The sequence below is a fragment of the Trachypithecus francoisi genome, unplaced genomic scaffold (assembly GCF_009764315.1).
Source record: "Trachypithecus francoisi isolate TF-2019V2 unplaced genomic scaffold, Tfra_2.0 Lachesis_group10, whole genome shotgun sequence".
Classification (NCBI taxonomy): domain Eukaryota; kingdom Metazoa; phylum Chordata; class Mammalia; order Primates; family Cercopithecidae; genus Trachypithecus; species Trachypithecus francoisi.
The window spans coordinates 122,334,609-122,355,135 of NW_022681455.1; the positions used below are offsets into that span (position 1 = coordinate 122,334,609).

At 51.3% G+C, this 20,527-nt stretch overlaps 1 protein-coding gene across 4 annotated transcripts in view; it reads left to right on the forward strand.

Moving 5' to 3' along the window:
• CMIP (c-Maf inducing protein) overlaps positions 1-20,527 on the forward strand; it is a 272,103-nt gene that overhangs the window by 209,832 nt on the left and 41,744 nt on the right. For 3 of the 4 annotated variants that reach the window (XM_033219126.1, XM_033219127.1, XM_033219128.1), the window contains 4 exons: positions 2,148-2,309; positions 8,038-8,079; positions 11,147-11,209; positions 14,565-14,645. In XM_033219126.1, the coding sequence (XP_033075017.1) occupies positions 2,148-2,309; positions 8,038-8,079; positions 11,147-11,209; positions 14,565-14,645 (348 nt within the window). Of the gene's footprint in view, positions 1-1,140; positions 1,374-2,147; positions 2,310-8,037; positions 8,080-11,146; positions 11,210-14,564; positions 14,646-20,527 lie in introns of those variants that run through there. The other variant, XM_033219129.1, reaches the window with a different exon arrangement.

Consider the following 20,527-nt stretch of genomic DNA (forward strand, 5'->3'; position numbering starts at 1 on the left):
GACACCTCAGTGGACTGGGTACATCTTGGCATTAATGAAGTTCAGCCAGTAGTCACTGTCACCATCATCAATATCAACAGCATGTTTACTCTTCACTGTACGCTCACCCCCGACAACTTGTCACGCGTGTCTTCCCATACTCTTAGGGTCTCCAGTGGCTGGCAAGGGAATGTTTCTGGTCTTTCCCCTCCTGCTGCTTGGGGAATGCTGGGCTGCCTTGGCCTCCTGGGCCTATGAGAAGAGCTGATCTCTTTCTAATTCTTGATGTGGAATGGGTGAATGGGCAAAGAACAGTAAGACCAGGGTGCTGGAAGGAGGAGAGAAAGGTAGGCAGGTGGGTAGATGAAAGAACTAGAGAGAAGGAGAGAGGAGCAGAGAGAGGAGAAGGGAGAGATGATGGGAAAGACTTGGGGTGATGTGGGGGTACTGAAAACCGTCTTTGGTGTGAGTTCATGGGGGCAACACCAGTGGCAATGAGTGTATCAGAGGCCCCAGAAAACCGTGGGGTGTGGGAAGATAATGGAGAGGAGGAAAATGGGATGCCGTATTGGCCTAGGTTTTACACTTCATCTCCTTCAGTTTTTCAAGAGACAGATGCAGTCTCAGTGTTCCTTTTTGTTACTCTTGGCTGTTTTGGCTGGACTTGACTTTTGAATGCGACTCCATAGAGTGGACCACATGGGTCAAGGATGGATAAGGGTTACAGATGGAAAGAGATACAGGTTATTTTCGAGGCTGACTTACAGAACAGGACCCTAAGGCTCAGAAGGTGAAAGTTTTCTAGGAAGAACCAGATCTTTCCGACTCAGGTCCACCTCCCATCCCACCACTGTGCCTCACCGACAGAAGTAACTGTTCGACTTGGCATGGAATGTGTCTCCCAAATATTTGCTTGATAGCAGTGCATCCCAAGACCACTTGATAATTCCTAGCTCAGAAACTAAGCGGTCAGGGAGGCTCTGGCAGCTTGTAGGTTTCTGTTTGAGCCTTAGTGTCAGGAGAGGAGGGTCAGCAAGGGACCCTCCTCTCCCCCCTCCTCTTTCTGACTGTGGCTCAAAGATTGTGACATGTCACCCCAGCTGGCTGCTGGCACGGTGATACTAAAATTAGGCTCTCCCTAAGGAGCAGAGCACTTAACGAAGGAGTTCATCCAGTTAGAAAGTCTCTCAAGCAGGCCGGGTGCAGTGGGGCAGGCAGCTGCAAAGGCAGGAGCCAGGGCGGGGGTGGAGGGAGCGCTTGGCCCAGACCTCCGCCTTCCGAGGGCCTCCGTTTCCATGATGTCAGAGAGGCGGAACTAACCCTGCCTCACATCCAGGGAGGCAGCAGCCCCTGCCCCAACCACTCTCTGGCTTCGACACAGCGCCCAAGCGAAGGTGAGAGCACTCTTCTCTTCCTCGCCAGGTGGATGCGGAGGGCAGCGCTGGGTTTCCAGGGGAGCATTCTGGGTTTAGTCCCTACCTGGCTGGAGTTTAATTCCCAGCCTTAATCCTGTCTGTCATGTTCCCTGGCTGACTACCTGTCTTCAGGCGACCTCTTGGGAATGGTGTAGGCGGAAACAGTGCCTTCAACTCAGAGAAAGTCCCTTTGTGGACTGACCATTCCCACTGTTACTGCACTTGAATCCCTGGGGAATGAGTTTGGCAAAAGATATGATCTAAAAGAGAGCTCTCCCCATTTTGTTTTTTAAGTCATTGGAAACTGTGTGGAGACAGTATAGTATGGTGGTGACGGTACTGGCTTGAGAGTCAGGACGCAGGTTTCTGTCTCAGCTCTGCCAACTCTAGAGTCTTGGGCAAATTTTCTAACCTCTTGTGTACCTCGGTTTCCTCATCCTTTTAGCAAAAACAAAAACAAAAAACAGGAAAAAAGAAAAAGGTCATCTATCAAGGATTATCATCGGGCTGAAGTGAGCCTGTGTGGGAAATGAGTCTCTAGTGTCAGGAGGCCCGGCTGCAAACGCACCCTGTGGCTTTGAACGAGACCCTTCCTCTCTCGGGGTGTCAGTTTCCTCATAAACGGGGACTGGGCCAAGTTGGCAGTTTCTCAGGGCCTTTTCACCCTAACCCATCTGATTCTTTGATTGTCTTCCATCTTCTGCCCTCCTTACATGAGTAACACGTTGCTGTCTCTTTATCTCTTTCAACCAGAAAAAGATTTACAAATATAAGAAAGTGCTGAGTAACCCAAGCCGCTGGGAAGTTGTCTTGAAAGAGATCCGGACCCTGGTGGACATGGCCCTGACATCCCCCCTGCAGGACGACTCCATCAACCAGGCCCCACTGGAAATTGTCTCGAAACTGCTCTCAGAGGTAAAACCCCTCCCCCCAGACCCCTTTATGTTGTTCGCCTTTCCCTCCGCCACCACCGGCTCCACGCCAAGCAGCTCGCGCAGGCGGAGCTCCATGTGGGCTGTGTTGTCACCCTGCTGCCGAAGGACGTGCGCAGTTGCCCACCCAGCCATGGGTGGGAGTTGGTAAGGGAGGCTTGCCCCAGCTGCTTCCAGCTGTGCTGCCTGGGGATTGTAGGCACGGAAGAGGAGGTGTTGCCCTGTACAGTGGGGGCCGGTAGTCCCAGCCCCATCTCTGTCTTCCCCCAGCAGTGGCCCGCATGAGTTCACGGGTCCAGGGGGACTTAGCTTTCTGCCCTCGTCACCCCACAAAGCCTGTAGATGTGCTCTGTTTAATTTAAACACCATTTAAAAAATTAGGATATTTCACAATACGCTGGGAATTTCCAGGTTCTCTTTAAAAACAATCAGAAAATCCAGCCGCGGTTTGCAGCTGGTGCTACCTGGTGCTACCTGTCGGCTGGGCTTCCTGTGCCATCTGCTTTGCTGGCCTCCCCGCATGTTGAATGTGTACTTTGTGCCAGGCACCATCTGGGAATTCAAGCAAAGACAAGCCCCCTACCCTCCTGGAGCTTGTGTCCCGGCAGGGGAGACAGGCAGTGAACAATGAAGCTCATCAGCGAGTCTGTCCTGCTGCTGGTTAGGCAGAAGGCGCTTCGGAAATGTGCTTCTTTCTGTTTTCTGTTTCAGATGCTATTCTAGGTGCTTTACAAATATTAATACTGCTCTCGTTTATTTGCTCACCGGGCCCTCTGGGAACACTGGAGTTGATGACTCCTGATTTAAGCTGTGCACGGCCACCAGAGTGATGCTTCTGTCCCCCTCCCCTGACAGTGGCACCCCCGGTTCCTGAGTCACCCCCGTCAAGCTCCCATGCGAGTGCCCGGCTTCCTGGAGCCCTCCCTTCTCTCTGCAGGCCCAGGCTGGCCACTGCCCTGGGACAGGAGCCTGTCACCGGCCCTCTGTGTCTCCGGAGTAGAGAAGGCCCCTCATTCTGGGAGGAGGCGGGGTAGGAGGTAGAAAGTAGGTGGCAGTGACAGTCTCAGGCAGAGGGACAGAGGTCAGAGGTGGTGTCCTCACTTGGGAGACCAGCATCGTTCTAAGAGGAGTGAAAACCCAGGCTGGGAAATGAATCACAGAGTGGCTGGAATTCTGAGGCCAGGTGCCAGATGTCCAGCCCCAGCTGCAGACCTCTCATCTGGAGAAGGGGTCCCTGCTCACCTGTAGTAAGCCAGGCAGGTGGCAGGTGCCACCCAGGCTGGAGTGCAGTGGTATGACAGCTCACTGTACCCTCCGCTTCCTGGGTTCAAGCAGTTCTTCTGCTGCAGCCTCCCAAGTAGCTGAGATTATAGGAGCGTGCCACCATGCCCAGCTAATTTTTTGTATTTTTAGTAGCAACAAGGTTTCACCATGTTGACCAGGCTGGTCTTGAACTCCTGACCTCAAGTGATCCATCTGCCTTGGCCTCCCAAAGTGAGACAGCCTCTCTTTTAAAACTCACATTCTCTCTGAAAGGTGGTCCTTTCTGTCTTCACTTCGCAGATGAGGAAACTGAGGCCCAGTGATACTGAGTGACCTACCCAACTCACATGGCAAGTTTGTAATGGAGCTAGAAGCTCCACCTTAGAGTTGCCAAGTGCTTTTGAGACCAACTTGGCCACCACTTCAGTGTGCCAGACCACCACCACACCCTTTTAAAATCAGGGCAGTGATGAGGGCAACAGACGTGCCATGTTGCCTGCCTTGGGCAAGATTTTTTTTCCCCTCTCAGATGTGCTTCAGGTGACTGCATGCCTGTTGGCCTTCACATCCCTTCTTGGGCTTTTTTTTTTTTTTTTAAATTACCAATGGGGTCTCACTATGTTGCCCAGGTTGGTCTCATACTCCTGGGCTCAAGCGATCCTCCCACCTTGGCCTCCCAAAGTGCTGGGATTATAGGCATGAGCCACCACACCTAGCTCCAGACACCTGGCTGAGGGTGTTTCTTGGGCTTTAAAGTAAAAATCTCAAAGGCAGCTGACCCCTAAGTGCCAGGATGGAGGAATAAAGATATTTAAAGTAGGAAAATAGAAGAAGTTTCCATGTGCTTTGAAGCTACTGTGTCAGGCAAGGAGTCAGCATTACTCACCCTACGTTACTGAAGAGAGCTGACATTTCATGAGGGATGGAGCTGGGACTCCAGCCCAGGCTGCCTGACCCAGCATCCACTCATGCATACTCTGCAGTGGTCAGTTTGATGACCCTTAGACCTCCCCAGTTTCTCACAAGGACTCTGTAAGGTAAGTATTAAAATACTATAGAGGAGTAACCAGGGGTGCCGAGAGGTTAAGTAGCTTACACGGGGCCATTCAGATAAGTGTTAGGCCAGGACCCTCACCCGGGTCTGCCCAATGGTGAAGCTTATGCCCCTACACATAGATGTGTCCTAAACCTGGGTTGGTAGAGACTTTTTGGCAAGTATGTGACTGTGTAGATTAAGAGTGCGTGTTGTGGGGTCAGAAGGACCTTGTCCTGCCCTCAGTAGCTGAGTGACCTTGGACAAGTTGCTAGGCCTCTCTGTGCCCAGTTGTTTTCTGTAAATTGGGTCTGAGATGAGTACCCATTTCATAGGACGGAGGATGAGATGCTCTCATCCACATGAAGGCTTGGCACTGTGCCTAACGTGCAAGGGCCTTTGATATAGGGCCACCTTTTCACTGTCATAAGGGATGGCTGTGGTCTGAACCCCGTAAGCGCCCTCAGCCAGGTGTCTGGAGCTAGTAGCTGGAAAAACAAACACCTGCCTTCGACCTCCGTGCCTTGTTTTGGGGCTGGGTTCTTTCTCTGTTCTGTTTACTCAAGTTGTTTGCAAGGCCTCCTCTGGAGAGGTTCCAGGCATCCACCAGACCGACTAGAAAGTGGAAGGATCAGGAGGGAGCAGGCAGAGGGGCATCGTGGAGGGAGCTGTTAAGGATGCAAAACAGTTCTGAGAAAGAACTCTCCGTCCACCAGCAAAGCAAAGCTGGCTGTCCCCACCCTCCCAGGCCTTTGTTGAGTTATATGTAGAGTGGCCACTTAGCTTGAGAGTCAGGTGTTCCCTCTAATGCAGTGGCTATTAGTGGACATGCTCTACCGGGGGTGGAAAATGGCCCTGGTGGAGAGAAGGCTCCCTGTAGAATACATGGGCTGCCTTGTGACTGGGACAAAGGAAGTGGTGTCAATGGTCACCAAAGCCATCCTGAAAAGGTGTGTGGGTGGGGGCGAGGGATGGATGTGTCGAGCTGCCCTTGGCAGCCCAAAATAAGGAACTGCCTCTTGAATGGGTGGTGGAGCACTATAGCTCAGTGGCAGGAAATATAGACTTTGGAGTCAGAACAGACGGGTTCGTATCCTCACTCCACCCCTTATTACCCTGCACCTGCTAGTCACTGCATCCCGTCAGTCTCAGGCAGCTGATCAGTCAATGGGATAGTAGAGAACCTGTCATAATCAAAAGAAATTGGTGGCATGAGCAAAACAAAGCTCTTACACAGTGCCTGAGGCATAGAGAGCTCATCAGCAGTCATAAGGAGAGACCAAGGCCAGGCTGCTCCCCCAGGCTGAAGAATGACTGATAGTTAATAATCTACCATAAACAGGCTGCTCAAACTCCACTCATATCCACTAGAGAAAAAAGGGTGTTCAAATCCAAAAAACATCCTTTCACATGCCTGGAGTCTAGGTGTCTTGGGTCTGGCCTCACCTAGGTCAGGACGTCTCATAGGGACCTGTAGAGACTCGTGTTGTTCAGACGCTGACCCGGCTTCACGGTCTCCCACAGCCCTCGGGGAGCCAGTTTATTGGGCAAAAGCCAATTCGTAGCTCGCGAGCTTTTCTTTTGCCTTGGCTGCTGTCAGCACATTAGACACCCCCGTGTGCCTTAAGCCTGTCTAGGCGGTGGGAGCCGTGGGACTCTGTCTAGAACCAGAACAATCGATCTTGCCAACACTGTTCAAATGAGGGGTCTCTTTACAAGCAGCCAACGTGGCTCTGTTAGGAAATACGAATCGGCACCACTGTGTGTCCACCAAAACAGACAAGCAAAGCGGAACACACCATGAAACGAGCAAGAAAGAAGGGCGAACACTTGGAGTTTTCCCGTGATTCCTTGTGTGTGGCACATCCGTCTCTTTCCTTGTTCACGTACTCACAGATGGCGGCACAGGTCGAGCGTCTCTAGTCCCGAAACCTGAAAAGCTCCAAAGTCCAAAACTTTCTTTTTTAGAGACAGTCTCGCTCTGTCGCCCAGGCTGGAGTGTGGTGGCATAATCTCGGCTCACTGCAGCCTCCGCCTTCTGGGTTCAAATGTTTCTTCTGCCTCAGCCTCCCGAGTAACGGGGATTACAAGTGCCCACCACCATGCCCAGATAATTTTTGTATTTTTTGTAGAGACGGGGTTTTGCCATGTTGGCCAAGCTGATCTTGAACCCCTGGCTGGCCTCGAGCAATCCACCCTCCTTGGCCTCCCAAAGTGCTGAGATTACAGTCGTGAACCACCATTCCTGGCCCAAAGTCCAAAACTTTCTGAGCACCAACATGACACTCAAAGGAAACGTTTGCTCATTGGAGAGTTTCAGGTTTTGGATTCTCAGACTAGGATGCTCAACTGGTTAAGTATAATGCAGATATTCCAAAATTTTTTTAAAAATGGAAATCCGGCCGGGCGCGGTGGCTCAAGCCTGTAATCCCAGCACTTTGGGAGGCCGAGACGGGTGGATCACGAGGTCAGGAGATCGAGACCATCCTGGCTAACGCGGTGAAACCCCGTCTCTACTAAAAATACAAAAACTAGCTGGGCGAGGTGGCGGGCGCCTGTAGTCCCAGCTACTCGGGAGGCTGAGGCAGGAGAATGGCGTAAACCCGGGAGGCGGAGCTTGCAGTGAGCTGAGATCCGGCCACTGCACTCCAGTCCGGGAGACAGAGCGAGACTCCGCCTCAAAAAAAAAAAAAAAAAAAAAAAAATGGAAATCCAAAACACATGTTCCCAAGCATTTCAGTATGGGATATTCAACCTGTAACGGTTACCAGTTATTTAAGAGAAGTCCAGGTTGGGAAGGAAACAGGACCCCTAAAATTTCAGCAGATGTAATCCATTCAACCTAATTATGTTTTTGCAAGTCAGTTGCTAGAATTTGAATTCAGCTAAAACATCTCGGGCCCACTCACAGAACTTCGTGTTCCTTGGGAACTTAGTTTGAGAAACACTGAAATCATATACGTGTTACTCCTAAAAGGCTGCCTGGCACAGCATTAGGACTCTTAAAAGGTCTGTTTCTTTACATACTTATTGTGAACCTGCCCTCTGGCTTCTAAGCAGTTTCACTTTGACAAGGACCAGATCCTCTCCCAACAGCCTAATGAGGTTACTGGAAACCCCGTTTACCAAAGCAGAAACAGTCTCCCCCAGACTCGACTCACTCAAGGTCACATAACTCAAGCCCTGAAACAGGGACAAGAACTCAGTTCTCCCTGCCCCAAAACCATACTTTTTCCCCCTTCCCAACCTTGTCTCTGAGGGTGTTCAGATCTGTTTAATTAAGAAAAAATGATGGTGATAGTTGGTCTGTGACGCTGAAGATGTTTCAAAACTGTGGATCTTGAAATCCAAATGCTCGTTTTCTTAATTTTCTTTTGTTTTCTTTTCCTCCTGCTGTCTCCCTTCAATCCTTTAGAACACAAACTTGACCACCCAGGAGCATGAAAACATCATTGTGGTAAGTTCCTCTCGAACACGCACCCTCCACCCACCTCCGCCTCCTGGAGCCTACAACCCTTTTCCTGGTTTGGGGTAATTCTGGCGCCTGCGTAATCCACCAGAGCATCTGGCCTTGCTCCGTTTTGTCTTTTCTAGCAAGCTGGTCGCATCTCCCTCTGCCTTTGCACATTTCAGAGCCCCAGTTGATGGGAGAGGGAGTGTAATTATCTGTCTTTGAGGTTTGTAGCAAATGTATCATAATCGCCTCCTCCTTCCTGAGTCTGCCTAGGGAGTTGAAGGCAGGAGATGGCAGAGACCGTATAATTTATTCAGAGGCATCACCCCATTAGCTAAAAGGTAAACGTCCTCTTTCTTGTCCCAGGACATGTCTGCCAATTAATCCACAAATAGAACTTGGATTTAATTCCCTGTGATACATAAAGTGAGATGCTATTTTCTGGGACTCTACTATGACGTAAGCATTTTTGGGGTAAAATATCTTCCTGGATGACTTTTAGCTACGAAACCTAACTCTCACTTGAGAGAAGAAAGCAATGAAATCGCACCTCCTAGATGGTCAGCACCGTGCTGTGTATTTGAATTCAGATAACCTAATCCCCAAGGAGTTCGTTATCTATTGTAAGAAGACAAAAGTGATCACCGCAAACCATAGAGACATTGAGTGCAGAGAGTAAGTAGAGTGATAAACTCCCCTGGGAAAGAAGCCAGAGAGCTTCCTGGAGGTAGTGATATCTGAGCTGGGTTTTGAAGGATCAGTAGGAGTTTTCCAGGTGGCAAAACGGGATAAAAGCATCCCAGAGAGAAGAAACAATGTGCAAGGGCACAAAGATTTAAAGCAACGTGGTGCGTTCTGGAAGCTTCAGCATTTCTGGAGCGTAAAGCATAAGGAAATGAGAAGCAGGCGGATGGGAGATGAAATAGAAGCAAGAGGCAGAGCCTTTTGTGCCCAGGAGGGGACCTTGGAACTAAGCTGCCTGGGATGTCTCCTGGCTGCAAGGTGCAGAACAAGAGCAGCATCAGTCACTAGGCCCCTCAGACTCCTTTAGCCTTCAGGGACCCACTCAGTCGGCCCTGGCAAGCCAAGCTGGTTATGGTATGCACAAAATGAGGTGGACTCCAGGCCTTTGATTGTAGAGAGTCAAGGTAGCAGCTTCTACCTTTGCTGTCACCTCCAGTGTCTGGCACATAGTTGGCCCTCAGTGGGTGTTTGCTAACAGTATAGAGGTTTTCTCCATGCTCTCACCCTGACTATCCATTGCCTTCTCTTGCCAGAACAGGAGAACAAGTCAACCTGGGCACCCCCAGTCACTCCCCACCACCTTTTTCTGCCATAGTATTAATTCATCCATTCATTTAATGAACTTTGCTGAGCATGTGAGTTTAACTATGTGCCAGACACTAACTCTGTCCCACAGATAGAGAGCTGGACGAGACATAAGGCCTGCCATTGAGGATTGAATGTATGCTGAGAGAACCTGGCAGGTCAACAGATAATACAAAAATAACATAGCCAAGGGCTGAGGTTTGTTCTGGGTGTTAGTGGGGGTGCAGAGGATAGGTATTTAACCTGTGTCAGGGAGGGTACTGGGAGGATGATGATGGAGGACTTTCAGGAGGAGGTGACCAAGCTGAATCTTAAAAGGAGAGATAGGAAAATGTCAGGTAAACGGAGCAAGCTGGGGAAGGCGTTCCAGGCAGGGGAAGTTCCATGTGCAAAGGCAAAGTGGTAAGATGGGCTGCTGCAGAACCGGGAGCAAGTGTGAGAGCCGGAAGGAAGTACTGCCTTCCTCTCCCTGCCAGCAACACCTGTGGTCCCACTGGGTGCCTGGAAGCTCTGGATGGAGGACAAGGGCTTGCATTCAGGACAAGCCTGGGAAAGAAATTTTGATCCGAGAAAGCCAGGCTGCATTTATCCAGCTAATATGGCTGAACTGAACCCTTAGTTGGGTCGGGTTGAGCTTCCCGGCTCAGCAGGAATGCCTGAGAACAGGAAAGAATTTGATCTGAGGGTCTGACCCTCACCCCTGCGTTTTACAGCCTCCCCTTCTAGCATTCTTTTATTACTATTGCTGTTGTCATTATTATGACGACTTCTGGAGCCTCCTTTCATTCCGACAGTTACATCCTCTTATTTGCCCTGTTGGCAATTAGTCTTCTCCCACGTGCTTGGTAGTTTTTTTATGCGCTACTTTTTCTACCATAGCCTGAGTTGGTTTTATTCATTCCATTGCCCAGGCAATAGTAACTGTTGTTGGTCTTGGACCAGGAGTCCAAACCCCAGCTGTGGTCCGGCTCACTATGGAAGGCGCTCACCATGGTGGTGAAGAACGTGGGCTTAAAGGTGAATCTAGGTTCAAGTTCAGACCCCGACCCCAGCCATACTAGCTGTGATAGAACTTTTAATTTTATTTAAAATATCATTTTGCAAGTATTTCTTTTTTCTTTTCTTTCTTTTTTTTTTTTTTTTTTTTTGAGACAGAGTTTCTCTGTCGCCCAGGCTAGAGTGCAGTGATGCAATCTCGGCTCACTGCAACTCCACCTCCTGAGTTCAAGTGATTCTCCTGCCTCAACCTCTTGAGTCGCTGGGATTACTGGGGCGCACCACCATGCCCGGCTAATTTTTGTATTTTTGGTAGAGACGGAGTTTCACCATGTTGGTCAGGCTGGTCTTGAATTCCTGACCTCAAGTGATCTACCTGCCTTGGCCTCCCAAAGTGCTGGGATTACAGGCGTGAGCCACTGTGCCTGGCCAATTTTGCAAGTATTTCATGAGTATGAGTATGTTTTCATCAGGAAAAGAGGATATCATCCCATCCCAGTGCCCTCTTCAGAAACATCTTGTTTGCAGGTGGTGACAAACCCACACAGACAGATATGGTTGTGGATTTTTTGGGTTTTGGGTTTTTTATTTTTATTTTTATTTTTGCTTTTAATATGAATGATGTGATGCACGGTGTGTCGCCCTGCATTTTTTTTTTCTCTTCACAATATGGCCTGGCGATTGTTCGAAGTCTTTTCGTGGCTGTCTACCCGCTATTTCCTCATCCTTGTTTGTTGTGTTTCAGGCAATCGCTCCTTTGCTGGAAAACAACCACCCACCACCCGATCTCTGTGAATTCTTTTGCAAGGTACGGGGTTGCTGAGCTGGGGTCTGGCTGCAGGGGGCTGCCTCCCTCGGTGTGTGCACACTGGGGATCGGGTTTGCACAGAAAGGCCGAAAACCTGGGCCCCACAGTCTTGGGCCATGGTCCCAGACACAGGCAGAGGGCATGCCAGGCACCCATCCTTGGGGTTACACCCACCTCTCTGCCAGACAGGTGACAAAGAGTCAGAGGGGGAACATCTTGCTTTTTCTTGGAATCACTTCCCGGCTGTCTTGGGAGACAGGTTGCTGCAGATTTCCTGGGCTCCTGACGTCAGAGCTGGGTTATTATTAGCCAAGGTTCCTCTGCGCAGTGGCTGGCCCACGGTGGGGTGCGGCTGTGGGGCTTTCCCTGAACACGGGAGGCAGCCTGGTGCTCCAGGTTAGCTTAGAGGAGCTGTGGAGCAGGGCATCCGCTGCCAGGCACCCGGCACCAGCCTTGCAGTGGGCTTCACATAGGACATGCCCAGGGCACATTGGGGACCAGGCATTTCTCATTCCCAGAGCACATCTTCTCAGCTCAGGCCGAACCAGCACACAAACCTGTTTTGTTCTTCGCTGTGTGTGGGTTTTTTTTTAGTGTAATAATTGTATGTCGTTGGAAAGTCATGTTCTCAGCGCTCCCCTGTCATACCCCTGCTGTCCCGCCCAGCTAGTCCTCATCCCTCCACGTTCCCATAACCTGCCTCCTGCCAAGGTCACCTGCTGTCCTTTGGAGAGGTGTGGGCTGTGTACAGCAGTGGGACCCGCCTGTGGGGTGGAACAGCAGACCCCTGGGAGGAAATGGGACTGTGGTGCACTTGATTTCCCTTGCCCTCCCCCGGCCCCCCACCCCAGGGTGTACGTGTCAGGGGATAGGAGCTTTGAAAGGGAGACAAGATTCTGTTGTCCTCCTGGAGTCTGCCTCCCTATCAGGATTCCTTTTCTAGCGACCCACACACCTGCTGGTCTGAGTGCCCAGGGTACTTGTCAGGGCCTGGAACGACCTCTGCCCCCATCCTTAATGTGGGCATGTGTAATGTGTGCCCCCGGGCCCAGGAAGCGAGCGCCCGCGAGCGTGTGTGTGTGTGTGCGTGTACAGGTGTGGATACACACAGGCCCCGGGCTTCTCCGGGCACACGAGGGCCTTCTCTGCCCCTGGGCCTCATGGGAATCATGCCCCCAGCAGCGTGGAGTTAAATAACCCAGTATCCTGAGAGAACGGCTGGCTGCTCCTCTGCCTGTCACAGCAGGTCACCTCCTCCATCTCCTGTCCAGTTTAACCCAAACCTGCCCCATGCTTGCCTCTCAAGCTTAGGATTTCTCCCAGATCTCATGATTCTCAAACTCTGGTTCTAGAACACTGGATATTTGTTGTAGAACAAGATACACTAGCCTGACTGTGTTTCCCACCTGAGGCTTCACTTGTCTCACTGTGTTTCTTACCTCAGCGTTCCCGGTAGCACAGTTTGGAAAAGGGTGAGGTAGAAAAAGTTATCCTTTTTGGCATTCTTTGCTATAATCCCGTGTGGGTGTTTCAAAGAGGGCCGTCTGCCTTTTGGAGGGAGGGGGGTCCCAGCCACGTGGGATGCTTCTTTGGCTGTTTTCCCTCTGGGAGTTGGAGCCCAGAGAGGAGAGCTTGAGGGGACCAAAGCCTCCCGCGCTACGTCTGCTCTGCCAACCTCCTGCCAAATTCCAAGATCTGAGGAAAGTTTATTCATCTTGTTTTCTCAGGGGAGCCCTGATTTCTCTTATCCCAGGTCCAGCATCCTCATCCAGGGGCCGGGCAGGTGATAAATGTGTGCAGGACACGAGGGAGGGGCTGGGCCTTGTCTGCACAGCCTGTGAAGGGCTTCCTTTCCAATCTGAAGAACAAAACGCCACACTGGTGGTGAATTGGGCCTGCAGACTGCCACCCGAGTGCTAAAGCCACCAACTGAAGAGTCACAGAATTTTCAACACCCTGGTGTTCAAATGCCAAAGCCCTCGTATTATCATACCCAATTTCCAAGGTCTTTCAGACCACACATGCAGAGTCTTAGCTTTACAAAAGTCTCATTATATATTAAATAAGGACCATGTCAGGACGCCTGTGTGTACCATCTGAAACAGTTTCAAGCTTTAAGGTCAAAATCAACAAAAAGCAAACAAAAGCTCTCATCTCATCTACTTTTTTAACTCCAAAAAAAGAAAAAAAGAAAAAACTTTTAAGACGATGGCACTCCTAGGTATTTCCTCAAATGACTTCAACACACCTGTCCACACAAACATCTGCATGTAGATGTTACAGCAGCTGTATTCATGACTGGGAGAACCTGGAAGCACCCAAAATGCCTTCCAGTGGGTGAATGGATAAATAACCTGTGGAATGCCCAGACAATGGAGTGTTATTCAGCACTGAAAAGAAACGAGCTAGTAGACCACGAAGAGAAAGAGGGAACTTTAAATGCGTGTGAGTAAGTGAGAGGAGCCCATCTGAAGACGCTGCACACTGCGTGATTCCAACTACAGGACGTTCTGGGAAAAGCGAAATTATACAGACAATAAAAAGATCGGTGGTTGCCAGGGGTTGGGGAGAGGGAAGGATGAATTGGCCGAGCTCAGAGGATTTTTAGGGAGTGAAACGACTTCCTCTGATATTACAATGGTGGCTCCAGGACATCAGACATTTATCTAAACACCCAGAACGCACAGCACCAAGAGGGAAACCTAAAGTCACCTGTGGACTCTGGGTAACAATGATGTGTCAGTGTGGGGTTATCCATTGTAACAGATACCCCACAGGGTGTACATGCTACATTTGTTACACTGCACGGTCCTTTGGGGAGGCGTGCGCTGTGTCCACCAATGAGACCAGCCTGTGAGGTGGAAACGCAGGCACCTGGGAGGAAAGGGGACCGTGGTGCACTTTACCCCCTGCCCAGGGAGTCCTCTGTGTGTGCATCGGGGACAGGAAAGGAAAACAGCATTGTGGTGTTCTCTTGGGCCCTGTCTCTCCACCAGGATTCTTCTTCCAGTGCCCCACTTGCCCGCTGGCCTGAGTGCCCAGGGTACGTTTCTGGGCCTGGAACGCCCCCACCCCATCCTTAATAGGAACATGTGCAGTGATAGTTGGGGAGGCCGTGCGTGCCAGAGGGGGGGGTATCTGGGAAAGTTCTCTACCTTCCTCTCCATTCCGCTCTGAACCTAGAACTGGCCCCCCCTCCAAAATAAACTCATTTTTAGAAAACGATGCAACAGTGTTCATCAAGGGAACCCAGGCACCCACAGCTGGGCTGAGTGTCTCCAGCCCTGCTAGCAGCCCCAGGCTGTGGTCGGAACATTCTTAGGCCCACGATAACTGTACCCCACTCTCTCCCCAGCACTGCAGAGAGCGGCCCCGGTCCATGGTAGTCATCGAGGTGTTCACCCCCGTGGTGCAGCGAATCCTCAAGCATAACATGGTGAGTTCCCCCTGCCCCAACACCCAGACCCCAGCGCCCAGTGCATGAGGCCTCGTGCACCTACCTGGCCTTTTGTGTTGGCACAGATTTGGGGGATAGTATTGGCCCAGCCTGACAGCCAGGAAATGGGGTTGATTTCTGGTTAAGGAGTTTTGGGGGTTTTGTACAGTTTGTCCTCCATTATGACAACAGGAAGAATCTTTTTGCAGTACATAAGAATTACAAAAGGCCGGGCGCAGTGGCTCAAGCCTGTAATCCCAGCACTTTGGGAAGCCGAGACGGGCGGATCACGAGGTCAGGAGATCGAGACCATCCTGGCTAACACGGTGAAACCCCGTCTCTACTAAAAAATACAAAAATCTAGCCGGGCGAGGTGGCGGGCGCCTGTAGTCCCAGCTACTCCGGAGGCTGAGGCAGGAGAATGGCGTGAACCCGGGAGGCGGAGCTTGCAGTGAGCTGAGATCCGGCCACTGCACTCCAGCCTGGGCGACAGAGCGAGACTCCGTCTAAAAAAAAAAAAAAAAAAGAATTACAAAAATACCATGGCTGGAGGAGAAGAGGAAAGCCTCCCAGGGAGAATAGGCCCAAATAATATCTGTAGATGCCCCGCCCTCAAGGACCCAGAGCATAACTTCTCCCTCCTTTAGTGTGGGCTATGCACAGCGAGGTCCTTCCAGAGAGCACTATGTGGAAGGGGGCAAGAGTCGCCTTGCAGTGGAGAAAACAGACACACCCAGACTCAGTCAGATGATCAAGGTCAACATCAACAACAATAAGCCAGTTTGACAGAATTTCCCCTTGATATGATGTATAAAAACTACATTTGACGTCTATGATCTTCCTGCCAGTAACCCATCACCCCATTGCAATCATGAGAAAAACATCAGACAAATCCCAAGAAGGGGACAATCTACAAAGTACCTGGCCAATCCTCCCCACGGTCAAGGTCATCCAAAACGAGATTCTAAGAAACTGTCACAGCTCAGAGGAGTCTAAGGGGGCATGATGACTAAATGTCATTTGGGGCCCTCCATGGAATCCCAGAATGGAAAAGGGATATGAAGGCAAAACTGAGGAAATCTGAATAAAGCATGGCCTTTAATTTTTTTTTTTAATACAAAGGCAGGGTTTACTTGCACACTTACAGTGGGTGGGGTGCTTGTAATCTGTGTGGCCCCTTGGTGTTCCCTCATCATTCCAGGGACAGCAGCAAATGCCATTATTTGCCCTGTACGACACGAGGAAACTGAGGCTTAACTAGGTCCACTAAGTGGCCACAGGGGCCACAGGTAGGAATAAGAATAACATCTTTTTGCAGATGTTTATTGAACACTTTCTTGGAGTCAAGAGTGTGACGCTCTTTGAGTATATTGTGTCATTAACCCTCGTGCCCTTCCCATGACATCTGTGCACAGGAGGAATCTGGGACCCAGAAAGGCAGGACAGGATAGGCAGGGTCTGATGAGCAGCTGTGGGTGCTCCTGGGGGGAGCTAAGGAGCAGACAGCCTGAGTCCAGGGTTCCTAGTCACATGTTGTACTGAGCCAGCCACCACCTTAGACTTTAGAGCCTCCTGGAGCGTGTGAAAACAACTGAGAAAGGGTAACCACAAATCATTTCACTTGTGATGTAGCTTGCCTGTCTCCACATCATGGCCCTGAAGAATACTGTATCACCTACAGCCCCTTCCCCAGTCAGGAATGGAAGTGCATGATACTTGTGCTCCTCTACCCCTTCCATACTCATGGCAGACATCATTAATCAATTACAGCACTCTTCCTGTAGAGCCAGAGATAGCATCAGACTGTTTCCCCTCCTGCTTTCCAGGCCACCACTACCAACTGAATCGTGTTAGTACCATAATGAACACTACGTACCATTCTCTACCCTAAGCGATTGCAAACCATAATTGAATTGTTGCTGATTTCTGAGCCCCTCCTAGATTTGGGGTAAATTCATTTCTTGTTTTCAGAACACAGGGGAGAGGGACACCCTGTGCAGTTCTTTCTCCAGGACAAGGAGACTTCCCACTGGAGGATGGGGAGCGGTTTCTGCCTTAGTTTGGGTGCTCATAGTTTCAAGGAGGAGATCCTTCTGGCTTTGGCTACCTGGGAGGAAAGGGGCCCTACTCGTTAACTTTAAAATCACTGCGGGTGTAGTGTATGGGGAGGGCCGTGCCATGTTGGAGTTCAGAGCAAAGGTTCTTCAGGTTTTCTTGCAAAGGACCTTAACTTGTCAGTGGCAGAGCCATACCCCCAGGACATACTTGGCAGGGGAATGCTTCTTCCGGCACATAAGCATTTTTGCATATTCCATGTTAGTCAATAAACCGTTTCATAAAGATTCTTTGGGGACATCTGACTTCAAAGGGAAAAAATTCAAAATTCAGACAGCCTCTCAGGGCTTCACCATACAACGCCTCTCTTGTATTTGGTTAGTTTTATGGGCCTGGAGTGTTGACCATGTAATGATTTTCTCTATAAAAATCAGAGCAACTCTCGGCAGACCTAGAATTTATAGTATCTGTGGCGGTCTGGCAGGGCGTAGGGACCCTCAGCCATGAGTCCTCGCCTCATTTGTAACGAGTACCCCCTAAGTGATCCCAGGTGTCTGGGGATGCTTTAACTCACCCAGATCCCACCTTGTTCTTGGCGCCTACTAATTACACACCATGAGCGGTGGCGTCACTGGAGAACTGCAGGGAGGACCGAGGAGGATCCGCCCCTCGTGTAGAAGAACAGACTGTATTAAACAGGATTATGGTCATGCCAGGCACAGGAAGACCTGACCTCATGGAATCCTAACAACACAGGCGGTGGGCGAGAGGGAGCTTTGACATTCACTCATTGAATGCTCCCTGATGCTTAATGAGTGGCCGTGGGTCAGCAGCACCGTTTTGGAGCTGGCGCTCTCAGCTGGTGTGGGGGTCAAGTCTCTGGCTAAGGAGCATAAGGTGGCATGAACAGTGACTTCTCTTCACCCCAAATACAGTGTTTTTCCTTAAGGAGGCTCTCAGACATTTAGGAAATGGGGGAACATAGCCACAGTGCTGTTGTGGGATTTGGGGGGCTCCCCCATTCCGAGTGTATCTCTTGCAAATATGTTATGTGCCCCATTTCATGGACGAGCAAACTGGAGCTTTGAGAGTCTCAAAGAACGTTCCTTGCTAGACCGAGATAAAAAGTGGCAACAAAAGGAAGTGGGTCATTAGTATGTTCCTCTGGAGATTCAATCCAAATAACGCGCCAAACTGCATTGTGAAGAATGGCCATGTATCTCTGTGCCCCCATGCCACTCGGAGTGTTCTTGTGGCAAAGGAGGCAAGATGACATGGCTGTGGTCCCCAGCGGACCACCAGGTAATCTGACCTCCAGTTTTCCAAGGGGATTATATTTTTCAGAGGTTGCTGGATCCCTCTGTAAATGTTTATTTCCATGGAAATGACCTTGATGATTCAAAAATCCACTAGCTAAGATGACAGTTACCTAAGTCTCTGTTGAAGCAGTTCATAGAATCATAAAACCCTAATGGTGGAAGGGGGCTAGAGATCGCTTCTGTGGACCCTCATTCCATTGTGGGGACAGTGAGGCCCAGAGACGGACGTGGCAGCCCGAAGCCAGATTAAATACTTGTGAGGCAGGTGAACTTGCTCCGAGGACTCTGCTTCCCTCTTTATGTAGCGGGACAGTCCTAGCAGGCAGATGAGTGAAAGCTCCCTCTCCACTGTCTCTTAAGGACCCAGTTCAGCCCCTTTGACTCCACGTGAAGAAGCCCCCAGTGGCTCTAGAAACTCTCCTGGGAGCTCGCGGGAGGGCATGGTGGGAACGGGTTCCACTCAGAGCTTTCATGCCAGCTTCGGGGTCAGTTAGACCTGAAGGGGTCTCTATTTCTTTTCTACAGCTTCGAGTCCTGATTCAGGCTGCTCGCTTTAAAAAACAGCTTCCACTGAGATGGGTACAGAGGGACAGATCTGGAGACTCCAGGCTCCCCTCCGTGTCTTGCTGGTCAGCCACATCACTTTTATGGAGGGTCTGGAGAGGGCCGTGCCGCTCCTGACTGGCCAGGCACAGCCCGAGGGGCTGGCAGTCCCAGCACCTCCCCAGCCCTAGCCACGACTCTGGGAATGAATGTGGCAGCCAGATTCACAGGCCCCTGTCCAGCCCATGCCTCCTTCCTCTGCTCCTGGCAAGCCCCAAGCCCGCCACTGGGCTGGGTGCCGCCTTCCTGCCTCCTGGCAGAGCTCTCTGTGGCGTGGCCCCTGTCTTCCTGACACCTGGAAGAGGCCGAGCACAGCAGCCACCAGTTATGGCCCTCGGCCGGCACGGCAGAGTCCCTGTGTCCTTGACCTGGCCCCTGGACAGAGCCCCACAGTGGACCCTTTAGTTCCGGGAGGCTGGTGGATGGAGACGTGCAGGCACTGCTTTCCCTCATGTGGCACAGGTGGGGCCTCCCATCAGGGCCGTCGTCCTGTCCCCTCATGATAATGACACATGCCAGTGCCTCTCCTGGCACTAATGCCTGGTGCATGCACACGTGCCCAGGCTCCTCATTGCACATGCATGCCTCTGTCCACACCAGCCTCTCACAAACACACATCCATTCACACCCACCTCTCACACTCACTGCCTTCCACACCCACCTCACACTCTCCTCCTTCCACACCTACCTCTTACCTTCCGCACCCACTTCACATTCACACCTTCCACACCCACCTCACACTTCCACACCTACCTCTCACACTCACTCCCTTCCACATCCACCTCACACTCACCTCCACACCCACTTCTCACACTCTCCTTCTACACCCACCTCTCTCACCTCCTTCCACACCCACCTCTCACCTTCCACACCCACCTCCCACTCTCCTTCCACATCCACCTCACACTCACCTCCTTCCACACCCACCTCTCACACCTCCTTCCACACCCACCTCTCACACCTCCTTCCACACCCACCTCACACTCACCTTCCACACCCACCTCTCTCCTCCTTCCACGCCCACCTCACACTCTCCTCCTTCCACGCCCATCTCACACTCAGCTTCCACACCCACCTCACACTCTCCTCCTTCCACACCCACCTCTCTCCTCCTTCCACACCCACCTCCCACTCTCCTTCCACATCCACCTCACACTCACCTCCTTCCACACCCACCTCTCACACCTCCTTCCACACCCACCTCACACTCACCTTCCACACCCACCTCTCTCCTCCTTCCACGCCCACCTCACACTCTCCTCCTTCCACGCCCATCTCACACTCAGCTTCCACACCCACCTCACACTCTCCTCCTTCCACACCCACCTCTCTCCTCCTTCCACACCCACCTCTCTCCTCCTTCCACACCCACCTCACACTCTCCTCCTTCCACACCCACCTCACACTCTCCTCCTTCCACACCCACCTCACACTCTCCTCCTTCCACACCCACCTCACACTCATTTCCTTCCACACCCACCTCACACTCTCCTCCTTCCACACCCACCTTACACTCTCCTCCTTCCACACCCACCTCACACTCTCCTCCTTCCACACCCACCTCTCTCCTGCTTCCACACTCACCTCACGCTCTCCTCCTTCCACACCCACCTCACACACCTCCTTCCACACCGTCTCACACACCACCTTCCACACTCCACATGCCTGTCAGAAGCACCCTGTCTTGTCCCCCCAGCCTTTCTGGTTCTCTTTTCTCTGTGTCATCTCATTTGTCCCGCACGTGCGTTTTGAGGGTGGCTTTCTCTACAGCCGAAAGCGCCTGCTCATCAGATGGTCCTTCAGAGCGGACGTGCAGGTGTCACGGTGCCGTCGTGTGAAGTAGACGCCGCCTGTCCTTTCGAGAGCGTTGGCGTTTCCCCATTGCCTTCCCCATCGACAGCTCCA